Consider the following 12,281-nt stretch of genomic DNA (forward strand, 5'->3'; position numbering starts at 1 on the left):
CTTTGTTAGTTAGTTAGTTAGTTGTTCTTGTTAGTTCGTTAGTTAGTTTTAGTTGTTAGTTCGTTCGTTAGTTATTTCGTTCGTTAGTTATTTGTTAGTTAGTTCGTTAGTTCGTTCTTGTTTTTTCGTTCGTTAGTTTTTTCTTTTCTTCGTTCGTTTTTAGTCGTTCGTTAGTTCGTTCTTTCGTTCGTTTCGTTTTCGTTCGTTTTCGTTTTCGTTCGTTCGTTTCTTTCGTTCGTTTCGTTCGTTCGTTCGTTCGTTCTTTGTCGTTCGTTCGTTCGTTCGTTCGTTCGTTCGTTCGTTCGTTCGTTAGTTCTTTCGTTCGTTCGTTCGTTCGTTCGTTCGTTCGTTCTTTCGTTCGTTCGTTCGTTCGTTCGTTCGTTCGTTCGTTCGTTCGTTCGTTTCTTCGTTCGTTCGTTCGTTCTTCGTTTCGTTCGTTCGTTCGTTCGTTCGTTCGTTTCGTTCGTTCGTTTCGTTCGTTCGTTCGTTCGTTCGTTCGTTCGTTCGTTCGTTCGTTCGTTTCGTTCGTTAGTTCTTTCGTTCGTTCGTTCGTTCGTTCGTTCGTTCGTTCGTTCGTTCGTTCGTTCGTTTCGTTCGTTCGTTCGTTCGTTCGTTCGTTCGTTCGTTCGTTCGTTCGTTCGTTCGTTCGTTCGTTCGTTCGTTCGTTCGTTCGTTCGTTCTTCGTTCGTTCGTTCGTTCGTTCGTTCGTTTCGTTCGTTCGTTCGTTCGTTCGTTCGTTCGTTCGTTCGTTCGTTCGTTCGTTCGTTCGTTCGTTCGTTCGTTCGTTCGTTCGTTCGTTCGTTCGTTCGTTCGTTTCGTTCGTTCGTTCGTTCGTTCGTTCGTTCGTTCGTTCGTTCGTTCGTTCGTTCGTTCGTTTCGTTTCGTTCGTTCGTTAGTTCGGTCGTTCGTTCGTTCGTTCGTTCGTTCGTTCGTTCGTTCGTTCGTTCGTTCGTTCGTCGTTCGTTCGTTCTCGTTCAGTTCGTTCGTTACGTTCGTTCGTTCGTTCGTTCGTTCGTTCGTTCGTTCGTTCGTTCGTTCGTTCGTTTCGTTGTTCGTTCGTTCTTCGTTTCGTTCGTTCTTTCGTTCGTTCGTTCGTTCGTTCGTTCTTCGTTCGTTTCGTTCTTTCGTTCGTTCGTTCCGTTCGTTCGTTCGTTCGTTCGTTCGTTCGTTCGTTCGTTCGTTTTCGTTCGTTCGTTCGTTCGTTCGTTTCGTTTTCGTTCGTTTCGTTCGTTCGTTCGTTCGTTTCGTTCGTTCGTTCGTTCGTTAGTTCGTTCGTTTAGTTAGTTCCCAATTTGTCACCAAAATCTTTTTAAATGTATGAAATTAGCAGAGATGAAGAACATAACATCTAGTTTGGCCGTTACAGCATCATTATCATCTGAACCATTGGCTAGAGGTCCAGCGGAATAGAACTGTATTATAAACAATAACACAAAATATTAATAATGAGTTTAAACTCCCCCATTATTACTGATGTTTAAATAACATTTTCTGAAAAGTTACTGCATGAATCAGGTTGAAGATTTATATTAATTAATACATTTTGTATATAATATAAAATGTTACATTTAAATGAATGGAATAGATAAATTTCTATACAATATTGTATTTAATAGGAAAACAAATTAATTGCGACAAAAACCCGGCAAATTATTTACTGATCTTGAAAAGATATTAAAGTTTTTAACGCTGTAATTAAGTGAAATTAAATAATTTGCTTATTTCACAATTCTATAATTTACCAACAAAACAGGTTAAGTCTAACTTTTTCCATTCACTTAAATTGCTTTGAAAAAGTTATCTCTGATTAAGCTATAGAAAAAGTGTCTCTAATTAAGAGACTGTTTTTTATAAAAAAAGCGTATCAAATAAATAGACTTCTTTTCTCTAATTAACAAACTTTTCTATAGAAATATTGTCTCTCATTAGGAGAGTTTTTCTATAGAAAAGGTGTCTCTCATTAAGAGACTTTTTCTATAGAAAAAGTGTGTCTCATTAAGAGAGATTTTCTATAGAGAAAGTGTGTCTCATTGAGAGAATTTTTCTATAGAACAACTGTCTCTCATTAAGAGAGTTTTTCTATAGAAAAAGTGTGTCTCATTGAGAGAATTTTTCCATAGAAAAAGTGTGTCTCATTGAGAGAATTTTTCTATAGAAAATGTGTCTCTCATTGAGAGAGTTGTTTTATAGAAATAGAGTCTCGCATTGAGAGAGTTTTTTTATAGAAAAAGAGTCTCGCATTGAGTAAAACTTTCTCCCTATCTTTATGAGAGACAACTTTTTATAGAAAAATTCTCTTTGTGAGAGACACTTTTTCTATAGCAAATGTCTCTTAATCAGACACACTTTTTCTACAGAAAAAGTCTCTTAATGAGAGACAAATTTTCTATAGAAAAACTGGCTTTATGAGACACACTTTTTCTATAGAAAAGTCTCTTTATGAGAGACACTTTTTCTATAGAAAAAGTCTCTTTAAGAGAGACACTCTTTCTACAAAAAATGTCTCTTTATAAGAGACACTTTATCTATAGAAAAAGTCTTTCAATGAGAGACAGCTTTTCTATTCAAAAAGTCTCTTAATGAGAGACACTTTTTCTATAGAAAAAATCTTTTAATGAGAGACGCTTTTTCCGTAGAAAAAGTCTCTTTATGAGACACACTTTTTCTATAGAAGAAGTCTCTTTATGAGACACACTTTTTCTATAGAAAAAGTCTCTTTATGAGACACACTTTTTCTATAGAAAAAGTCTCTTTATGAGACGCACTTTTTCTATAGAAAAAGTCTCTTTATGAGACGCACTTTTTCTATAGAAAAAGTCTCTTTATGAGACGCACTTTTTCTATAGAAAAAGTCTCTTTATGAGACACACTTTTTCTATAGAAGAAGTCTCTTTATGAGAGACACTTTTTCTATAGAAAATGTCTCTATATGAGACACACTTTTCCTATAGAAAAAGTCTCTTTATGAGACACACTTTTCCTATAGAAAAAGTCTCTTTATGAGACACACTTTTCCTATAGAAAAAGTCTCTTTATGAGACACACTTTTCCTATAGAAAAAGTCTCTTTATGAGACACACTTTTTCTATAGAAAAAGTCTCTTAATGAGAGACACTTTTTCTATAGAAAAAGTCTCCTAATGAGAGACACTTTATCTAAAGAAGAAGTCTTTTAATGAGAGACACTTTTTCTATAGAAAAAGTCTCTTTATGAGACACACTTTTTCTATAAAAAAGGTCTCTTTATGAGACACACTTTTTCTATAGAAAAAGTCTCTTTATGAGACACACTTTTTCTATAGAAAAAGTCTCTTTATGAGACACACTTTTTCTATAGAAAAAGTATCTTTATGAGACACACTGTTTCTATAGAAAAAGTCACTTTATGAGAGACGCTTTTTCTATAGAAAAAGTATCTTTATGAGAGATACTTTTTCTATAGAAAAAGTCTCTTTATGAGAGACACTTTTTCTACAGAAAAAGTCTTTCTTATAGAAAAACTTTTTCTAAGAAATACACTTGTTCTTTTGAAAAATCCCTTTTAATGAGAAACTTTTTCTGTAGAAAAAGTATTTTATTTAGAGACACTTTTTGCACATAAATTGTCTATTTACTGGAGAGAGTTTTTCTATGGAAAAAAGATCTTAAACAAAGACACTTCAGCATTGGCCCGATTTAAGTGATATATTCAGTATTATTGTTCATATTTCAGGATCTTAAATGAACATTTAATTGACAGTTTAGTTTAAGATAAATAACGTATTATTAAATTTCAGTTAATTACAGAGTTAGACATTTGTATATCATTTTAAAATCAGCAAATAGTTTTTTTAATTTCTTATATATAGTTTTTTTAATATACATATATACATATCGTAGTGCCCAGTTTCCAGCAGTAACTGTTTTTTACGTCAACCATAATGTCAGTTTATAAAATATTTGATATTTTTACGGTCTTGTTCTTAATACAGGTTAGTTAACATAAAACTAAAATAGTTTATTATTAATAAATATTTAAAAAAATATATTTACAGACCTGCTACACTAAACCTATTGACGAGAATAGAAGTTTAGCATCTAAACGAAACCTGCGGGACTACACTATTAAACACTTCTCAGGTTTAACTGTAAAATGTATGTATGAATATGCTGACATTACTCTAAAGCTGCTAGCTGATAAATCTTTAGATTTGCATGATGAATCAGAAATTTTACAATTTAAACAAAATGCCACCAAATTTATAGAAGAGTTTAGTTTTACTAATATCGATTATTTGGAAGGTGTTGTATATTATTTGGAACTTACTGAGGAACAATTAACACCGGAATCCAAATTTATAGTTGAACTTTTGGAAAAATACAAATATCGAGAATTAAGAGAGGATTTAATAAAGGAAACTCAAAATCTTATTGCTGATTTCAAAACGAAATTTGAAGAAGTTAAAATACATTTAGGTCCAGACGATCCTTTGTTAGAGTGGTATGGAGAATTTTTAAGCTCAGAAGACCAACAAGTTATGGCTATCGAAAAATTTTTACAGTTGACCGAATATTAGGAATTTTTGAGAATATTTTTAAAAAATAATAAAATTTAAAATTCTTGGCATGAAAGTGTTTGATATTTGTATTCATTTTTATTCAATAGAAAAAGTTTCTTAATCGGAAACATTTTTTTTATAGAAAAAGTCTTTTTAGGGGAAACACTTTTTTTAAAGAAAATGAAAGACACTTTTTCTATAGAAAAAATCTTTTTATGATCGACAAATTTTCTATAGAAATTATCTCTTTATGAGAGACACTTTTTCTATAGAACAATTCTCTTTATGAGAGACACTTTTTCTATAGAAAACGTCTCTTTATGATAGACACTTTTTCTATAGAAAAAGCCTCTTTATGAGAGACAATTTTTCTATAGAAAAAGTCTCTTTATGAGAGACACTTTTTCTATAAAAAAATCTCTTTATGACTCTTTTTCTATAGAAAAAAATCTCTTTATGAGAGACACTTTTCTATAAAAAAAATTTCTTTTTGAGAGACACTTTTTCTATAGAAAAAGTCCCTTTATGACAGACACTTTTTCTATAGAAAAAGTCTCTTTATGAGAGACATTTTTTCAATAGAAAAAGTGACTTTGAGACAGATACGTTCGATATAGAAAAAGTTTTTATATGAGAGTTACATTTCCTATAGAAAAGCTTCTTAATGAGAGACACTTTTTCTATAGAAAAAGTCTCTTTATGAGAGACACTTTTTCTCTTTATGAGAGACACTTTTTCTATAGAAAAAGTCTCTTTATGAGAGACACTTTTTCTATAGAAAAAGTCTCTTTATGAGAGACACTTTTTCTATAGAAAAAGTCTCTTTATGAGAGACACTTTTTCTATAGAAAAAGTCTCTTTATGAGAGACACTTTTTCTATAGAAAAAGTCTCTTTATGAGAGACACTTTTTCTATAGAAAAAGTCTCTTTATGAGAGACTCTTTTTCTATAGAAAAAGTCTCTTTATGAGAGACACTTTTTCTATAGAAAAAGTCTCTTTATGAGAGACACTTTTTCTATAGAAAAAGTCTCTTTATGAGAGACACTTTTTCTATAGAAAAAGTCTCTTTATGAGAGACACTTTTTCTATAGAAAAAGTCTCTTTATGAGAGACACTTTTTCTATAGAAAAAGTCTCTTTATGAGAGACACTTTTTCTATAGAAAAAGTCTCTTTATGAGAGACACTTTTCTATAGACAAAGTCTTTTTATGAGTGACACGTTTCCTTTAGAAAAAGTCTCTATATGAGAGACAATTTTTCTATAGAAAAAATCTCTTTATGAGAGACACTTTTCTATAGAAAAACTCTATTTTTGAGAGACACTTTTCTATAGAAAAAGTCTCTTTATGAGAGACACTTATGCTATGGAAAAAGTCTCTTTATGAGAGACACTAATTCTATAGAAAAAGTCTCTTTATGAGAGACACTTTTTTTTACAGAAAAAGTCTCTTGATGAGAGACACTTTTGCTTTAGAAAAAGTCTCTTGATGAGAGACACTTTTGCTATAGAAAAAGTCTCTTGATGAGAGACAATTTTTCTATAGAAAAACTGTCTTTATAAGAGACACTTTTTATATAGAAAAGCAGTCTTTAAGAGAAAAACTTTTTCTATAGAAAAACTATCTTTATGAGGGACACTTTTCTATAAAAAAAACTGACTTTAAGATAGTTACATTTGCTATAGTGAGAGCCACTTTTTCCATAGAAAAAAGCTCTGTATGAGGGCGTCTTTTAGAAAAAGTGTCTTAATTAGAAATAGCTAATGATTACAGCAAATTAGTTGTTATCTGTACAGTTCTGTTGAAAACTAACAACTACATATTTGAGAATCATGAAACTGATAACCTTCTAATTACCATAGAAATATTATAATATTTTGTTATTATTAATTGGTTAGTCAATCTGTAGACATCAATAAAAATGTTTAAGACTAAATTATTATATTTATTGGTATTAAGTTTTGCTCTCAAAGTAAGTAACTGAATAATTTTTTAAACTAAGTCTTTTCTTTAATGGAAAAACATATTTCAGAACATTTTAGCTCAACCCGATAGTGCCCATGTCGATGAGGAACCTTCTCCTCAGACTCCCAAACAACATTTGTTTATGTTTAGTGTGGAGGGTTTCAAAAATTTGACTTCATTCTATGTTAATAAAGCTGCCAATATTAGTGATAAAGTGTTAAAGGATGCCACCTTTAATGATGCAGCAAATGGTCATATTGTGCTGCAGAAATTTAAACAAAATTTAACGGATTTTCTAAATCGATATCAGAAACATCAAGAATTTGAAGAATTATTTGAATTGGTAGAATTATATTCAAATACCACCTCGGATTATTATGAAATGACAAGGGAACAGTTGAACCCGGATATGGAGATGATAGTTAATGTTTTAAGAAAGTACGGTTCCGAAAAATTGGATCAAGATTTTAAAGTTATGTATGAACAATTTGTTGAAGATTTTAAGGTAGAATTTCGGAAAGTTGAAATGTATTTAGACAAGAATATGTTGGATTGGTTTGAACAATTTAAGACTATACAAGAGATGAATGCTAGAACAGAGGCTTTCGAGAAATTTATTATGTTTTATTTGTAGATTTCTTTTAATGTTAAAATAAACTAAATGGATACAGAAATTTCTATGATTTTTATTACGGGAGAGGTCGGGGTTTGGAAATTTTAAACTCCCATAAATATTGCAGCAGTTTTTTAAATAATGCAATTTTTTTTGTTTGTTTTGATGATAAATACAATTCAGAATATTTCTGATAATATGATGACCCATCCAGAGTTATAAACGTTTTGTATATGGGGAATTTCGTGTCAAGTGATAGTAGGCCAGGCAGTGATAGTTGTTATATATACATACATATATCCCACTCGCATCCCACTTCCGTTTTAAAAAAAATTAAATTATTAAAAAAAAAATTTTTTTGGAAAGAATGAAGATAATGGAGTTCAGGTAGAACTCCTTTGAACAATTTTTGCTAGGACCAATAGGTGAGAAGTTGCACTCATTTGTATGAAACCCTGTATGACCAGAATTTCCAACTTTGACCCCCTATAAGTCCGACAGTCCTTGACCGATAGAGCTGAAAATTAGTTGGTCCTTACTGCAAATTTCGTCAAAATCGATTTTTAGAGTTGGGCCAATTGACATGAAATTCCCCATATGTATGTATTCTTGATTCTTTTAGATAGCGGAGGACTGTCTTCTGTGTTGTCTGTAGTTAGTTAGTTAGTTAGTTAGTTAGCTAGTTAGTTAGTTAGTTAGTTAGTAGTTAGTTAGTTAGTTAGTTAGTTAGTAGCTTTTAGTTAGTTAGGTTAGTACGTTAGTTAGTAGTTAGTTATAGTTAGTTAGTTAGTTAGTTAGTTAGGTTTTATAGTTAGTTAGTTAGTTAGTTAGTAGTTAGTTAGTTAGTAGTTAGTTAGTTAGTTAGTTAGTTAGTTAGTTAGTTAGTTAGTTAGTAGTTAGTTAGTTAGTTGTTAGTAGTTAGTTAGTTAGTTAGTTAGTTAGTAGTTAGTTATTAGTTAGTTAGTTAGTAGTTAGTTAGTTAGTTAGTTAGTTAGTTAGTTAGTTAGTTAGTTAGTTAGTTAGTTAGTTAGTAGTTAGTTAGTTAGTTAGTAGTTAGTAGTTAGTAGTTAGTTAGTTAGTTAGTTAGTTAGTTAGTTAGTTAGTTAGTTAGTAGTAGTTAGTTAGTAGTAGTTAGTTAGTAGTTAGTTAGTTAGTTAGTTAGCTTAGTTAGTTAGTTAGTTAGTTAGTTAGTTAGTTAGTTAGTAGTAGTTAGTTAGTTAGTTAGTTAGTTAGTTAGTTAGTTAGTTAGTTAGTTAGTTAGTTAGTTAGTTAGTTAGTTAGTTAGTTAGTTAGTTAGTTAGTTAGTTAGTTAGTTAGTTAGTTAGTTAGTTAGTTAGTTAGTTAGTTAGTTAGTTAGTTAGTTAGTTAGTTAGTTAGTTAGTTAGTTAGTTAGTTAGTTAGTTAGTTAGTTAGTTAGTTAGTTAGTTAGTTAGTTAGTTAGTTAGTAGTTAGTTAGTTAGTTAGTTAGTTAGTTAGTTAGTTAGTTAGTTAGTTAGTTAGTTAGTTAGTTAGTTAGTTAGTTAGTTAGTTAGTAGTTAGTTAGTTAGTTAGTTAGTTAGTAGTTAGTTAGTAGTTAGTAGTTAGTTAGTTAGTTAGTTAGTTAGTTAGTTAGTTAGTTAGTTAGTTAGTTAGTTAGTTAGTTAGTTAGTTAGTTAGTTAGTTAGTTAGTTAGTTAGTTAGTTAGTTAGTTAGTTAGTTAGTTAGTTAGTTAGTTAGTTAGTTAGTTAGTTAGTTAGTTAGTTAGTTAGTTAGTTAGTTAGTTAGTAGTTAGTTAGTTAGTTAGTTAGTTAGTTAGTTAGTTAGTTAGTTAGTTAGTTAGTTAGTTAGTTAGTTAGTTAGTTAGTTAGTTAGTTAGTTAGTTAGTAGTTAGTTAGTTAGTTAGTTAGTTAGTTAGTTAGTTAGTTAGTAGTTAGTAGTTAGTTAGTTAGTAGTTAGTTAGTTAGTTAGTTAGTTAGTAGTTAGTTAGTTAGTTAGTTAGTTAGTTAGTTAGTTAGTTAGTTAGTTAGTTAGTAGTTAGTTAGTTAGTTAGTAGTTAGTAGTTAGTTAGTTAGTTAGTTAGTTAGTTAGTTAGTTAGTTAGTTAGTTAGTTAGTTAGTTAGTAGTTAGTTAGTTAGTAGTTAGTTAGTTAGTAGTTAGTTAGTTAGTTAGTTAGTTAGTTAGTTAGTTAGTTAGTTAGTTAGTTAGTTTAGTTAGTTAGTTAGTTAGTTCGTTAGTTAGTTAGTTAGTTAGTTAGTTAGTAGTTAGTTAGTTAGTTAGTTAGTTAGTTAGTTAGTTAGTTAGTAGTAGTTAGTTAGTTAGTTAGTTAGTGTTAGTTAGTTAGTTAGTTAGTTAGTTAGTTAGTTAGTTAGTTAGTTAGTTAGTTAGTTAGTTAGTTAGTTAGTTAGTTAGTAGTTAGTTAGTTAGTTAGTTAGTTAGTTAGTTAGTTAGTTAGTTAGTTAGTTAGTAGTTAGTTAGTTAGTTAGTAGTTAGTTAGTTAGTTAGTTAGTTAGTTAGTTAGTTAGTTAGTTAGTTAGTTAGTTAGTTAGTTAGTTAGTTAGTTAGTAGTTAGTTAGTTAGTTAGTTAGTTAGTTAGTTAGTTAGTTAGTTAGTTAGTTAGTTAGTTAGTTAGTTAGTTAGTTAGTTAGTTAGTTAGTTAGTTAGTTAGTTAGTTAGTTAGTTAGTTAGTTAGTAGTTAGTTAGTTAGTTAGTTAGTTAGTTAGTTAGTTAGTTAGTTAGTTAGTTAGTTAGTTAGTTAGTTAGTAGTTAGTTAGTTAGTTAGTTAGTTAGTTAGTTAGTTAGTTAGTTAGTTAGTTAGTTAGTTAGTAGTTAGTTAGTTAGTTAGTTAGTTAGTTAGTTAGTAGTTAGTTAGTTAGTTAGTTAGTTAGTAGTTAGTTAGTTAGTTAGTTAGTTAGTTAGTTAGTTAGTTAGTTAGTTAGTTAGTTAGTTAGTAGTTAGTTAGTAGTTAGTTAGTTAGTTGTAGTTAGTTAGTTAGTTAGTTAGTTAGTAGTTAGTTAGTTAGTTAGTTAGTTAGTTAGTTAGTTAGTTAGTTAGTTAGTTAGTTAGTAGTTAGTTAGTTAGTTAGTTAGTAGTTAGTAGTTAGTAGTTAGTTAGTTAGTTAGTAGTAGTTAGTTAGTAGTTAGTTAGTTAGTTAGTTAGTTAGTTAGTTAGTTAGTTAGTTAGTTAGTTAGTTAGTTAGTTAGTTAGTTAGTTAGTTAGTTAGTAGTTAGTTAGTTAGTTAGTAGTTAGTTAGTTAGTTAGTTAGTTAGTTAGTTAGTTGTAGTTAGTTAGTAGTTAGTTAGTTAGTTAGTTAGTAGTTAGTTAGTTAGTTAGTTAGTTAGTTAGTAGTTAGTTAGTTAGTTAGTTAGTTAGTTAGTTAGTTAGTTAGTTAGTTAGTTAGTTAGTTAGTTAGTTAGTTAGTTAGTTAGTTAGTAGTAGTTAGTTAGTTAGTTAGTTAGTAGTTAGTTAGTTAGTTAGTTAGTAGTTAGTTAGTTAGTTAGTTAGTTAGTTAGTTAGTAGTTAGTTAGTTAGTTAGTTAGTTAGTTAGTTAGGGACGCAATTTACGGTAACGTACCGATTTTTCTGGTTCTGGAAATTATCGATTAATCTCGTATTGCAAAATATAACGGTCTAAGTTTTATCAACATTATCATAGAATGAATTTCTGGACATTGAATGACTAACAAACCTTTTTAACTGTATGCCTAATTCAAATATATTTATTATATTTTAATGTTTTTGTTTTTTTATTTCGGGGGCGAAAAGTTTAATCTCACTTTAATATAATGATGAAATTTATTTGTTGTATAAATACTATAAAAATTTTGAATATTTTTGATAATATGATGGATAACCTCTCCAGAGTTATAAATGTTTAACAAAATATGTGGAATAAAATTTTGTATAAAAAAGAGACAATTTACAAGTTCTTCATCAGTAGCTAGTTCGGCAGTCTTCAATTCAACAACTCAAAAATGTCCAAGATTTGCGCTATTTTTATGGTCTTGTTCCTGGCCCAAGTAAGTTTAAAAACATTAACATCCTTATGAGGATAATAAATTAATAATTCAATATATATTTTTTGGTTTATAGGCTGCCTTGGGTAAACCTGCAGACTCTTCCGTTGAACAGGAATTAACCCCCAAACAAGAACTGGCCGGATATATCGGTATTAGTCTCTTTGCTTTGATTCAAGAATATTCCGAAAAATGCATTAAAATAAGCCGTGAGATCCTTAAGGATGATGACTTTAAGGTCCGCCCGGAGCCCATGATTGTAGAATTCAAAGAAAAGTTAAACAAGTTTGTCGATGCTTATGAAACCTCCACTGATATGGAGAAAAAAATCGATACCCTTGACATGTTCTCCAACATTATCGATTTCTATTATGAAATTCCTGAGGATAAATATACTCCCGAATCTAAGTACATTGTAGATATTTGGACAAATACCACTACAAGAACATTGAAGTTGAGATGGAGAAAGAATTCTCTCCCTTCGTCGAGAAGGTTATGAAGATTTTCGAAGAAAACAAGAGCGTTTTGGATAAGCCTACTTTAGCCTGGTTCGAAAAGTACGAACACATTACCGATTTTGGGGAAAAACTTAATGCCTTTACTGCATTGCTTGAGATGCTTACCGAACAATAAAAAGCTATACAGTTTGAAAAGTTTACTGCTTTGCTTGAAATGGTCTCTGATAACTAAACAGAACTTTGTTTGGAAGGAATTGTTGTTGATAATAAATAAATAATTAAATAAATAAATAAAACAAAAAATATTTTGTTTTCACGATGTAATATTGGCGTAAAAATAATGAAGTATATTCTAGACTTGATTATAGACTAGACTACACTATAGGATAGATTATTGACTACACCATTGAGTAGATCATTTATTAGACTATAGACTTTACTATAGAATAGACTAGTCTAGTCACTAGACTATAGACTAGAACTACTAGACTATAGACTATAGACTAGACTATAGACTAGACTATAGACTAGACTAGACTAGACTATAGACTAGACATAGACTAGACTAGACTAGACTAGACTATAGACTGACTATAGACTAGACTATAGACTAGACTATAGACTAGACTATAGACTAGACTATAGACTAGACTATAGACTAGACTATAGACTAGACTATAGACTAGACTATAGACTAGACTATAGACTAGACTAT

General features: G+C 30.1%; 3 protein-coding genes across 3 annotated transcripts; all 3 read left to right on the forward strand.

Moving 5' to 3' along the window:
• The first annotated feature begins 3,507 nt into the window (after positions 1 to 3,507).
• On the forward strand, positions 3,508 to 4,613 carry LOC119615620. Its single transcript, XM_037971629.1, has 2 exons — positions 3,508 to 3,970; positions 4,034 to 4,613. Exons 1-2 carry the CDS (start codon positions 3,920 to 3,922, stop codon positions 4,553 to 4,555), a joined length of 573 nt encoding a protein of 190 aa, XP_037827557.1. The 5' UTR covers positions 3,508 to 3,919; the 3' UTR covers positions 4,556 to 4,613.
• Positions 4,614 to 6,398: 1,785 nt separating this feature from the next.
• Positions 6,399 to 7,177, forward strand: LOC119615619. The gene is made up of 2 exons (XM_037971628.1): positions 6,399 to 6,510; positions 6,571 to 7,177. The coding sequence occupies exons 1-2, from the start codon at positions 6,460 to 6,462 to the stop codon at positions 7,135 to 7,137; spliced, it is 618 nt and encodes a 205-aa protein (XP_037827556.1). The 5' UTR covers positions 6,399 to 6,459; the 3' UTR covers positions 7,138 to 7,177.
• A 3,745-nt stretch (positions 7,178 to 10,922) lies between these two features.
• Positions 10,923 to 11,869, forward strand: LOC119615621. The gene is made up of 2 exons (XM_037971630.1): positions 10,923 to 11,111; positions 11,185 to 11,869. Exons 1-2 carry the CDS (start codon positions 11,067 to 11,069, stop codon positions 11,605 to 11,607), a joined length of 468 nt encoding a protein of 155 aa, XP_037827558.1. The 5' UTR covers positions 10,923 to 11,066; the 3' UTR covers positions 11,608 to 11,869.
• Positions 11,870 to 12,281: the final 412 nt, after the last annotated feature.

This window comes from Lucilia sericata, unplaced genomic scaffold (assembly GCF_015586225.1).
Source record: "Lucilia sericata isolate MDLA Ls3-8-SP2 unplaced genomic scaffold, ASM1558622v1 Contig006329F_arrow, whole genome shotgun sequence".
In the NCBI taxonomy this organism is placed as follows: domain Eukaryota; kingdom Metazoa; phylum Arthropoda; class Insecta; order Diptera; family Calliphoridae; genus Lucilia; species Lucilia sericata.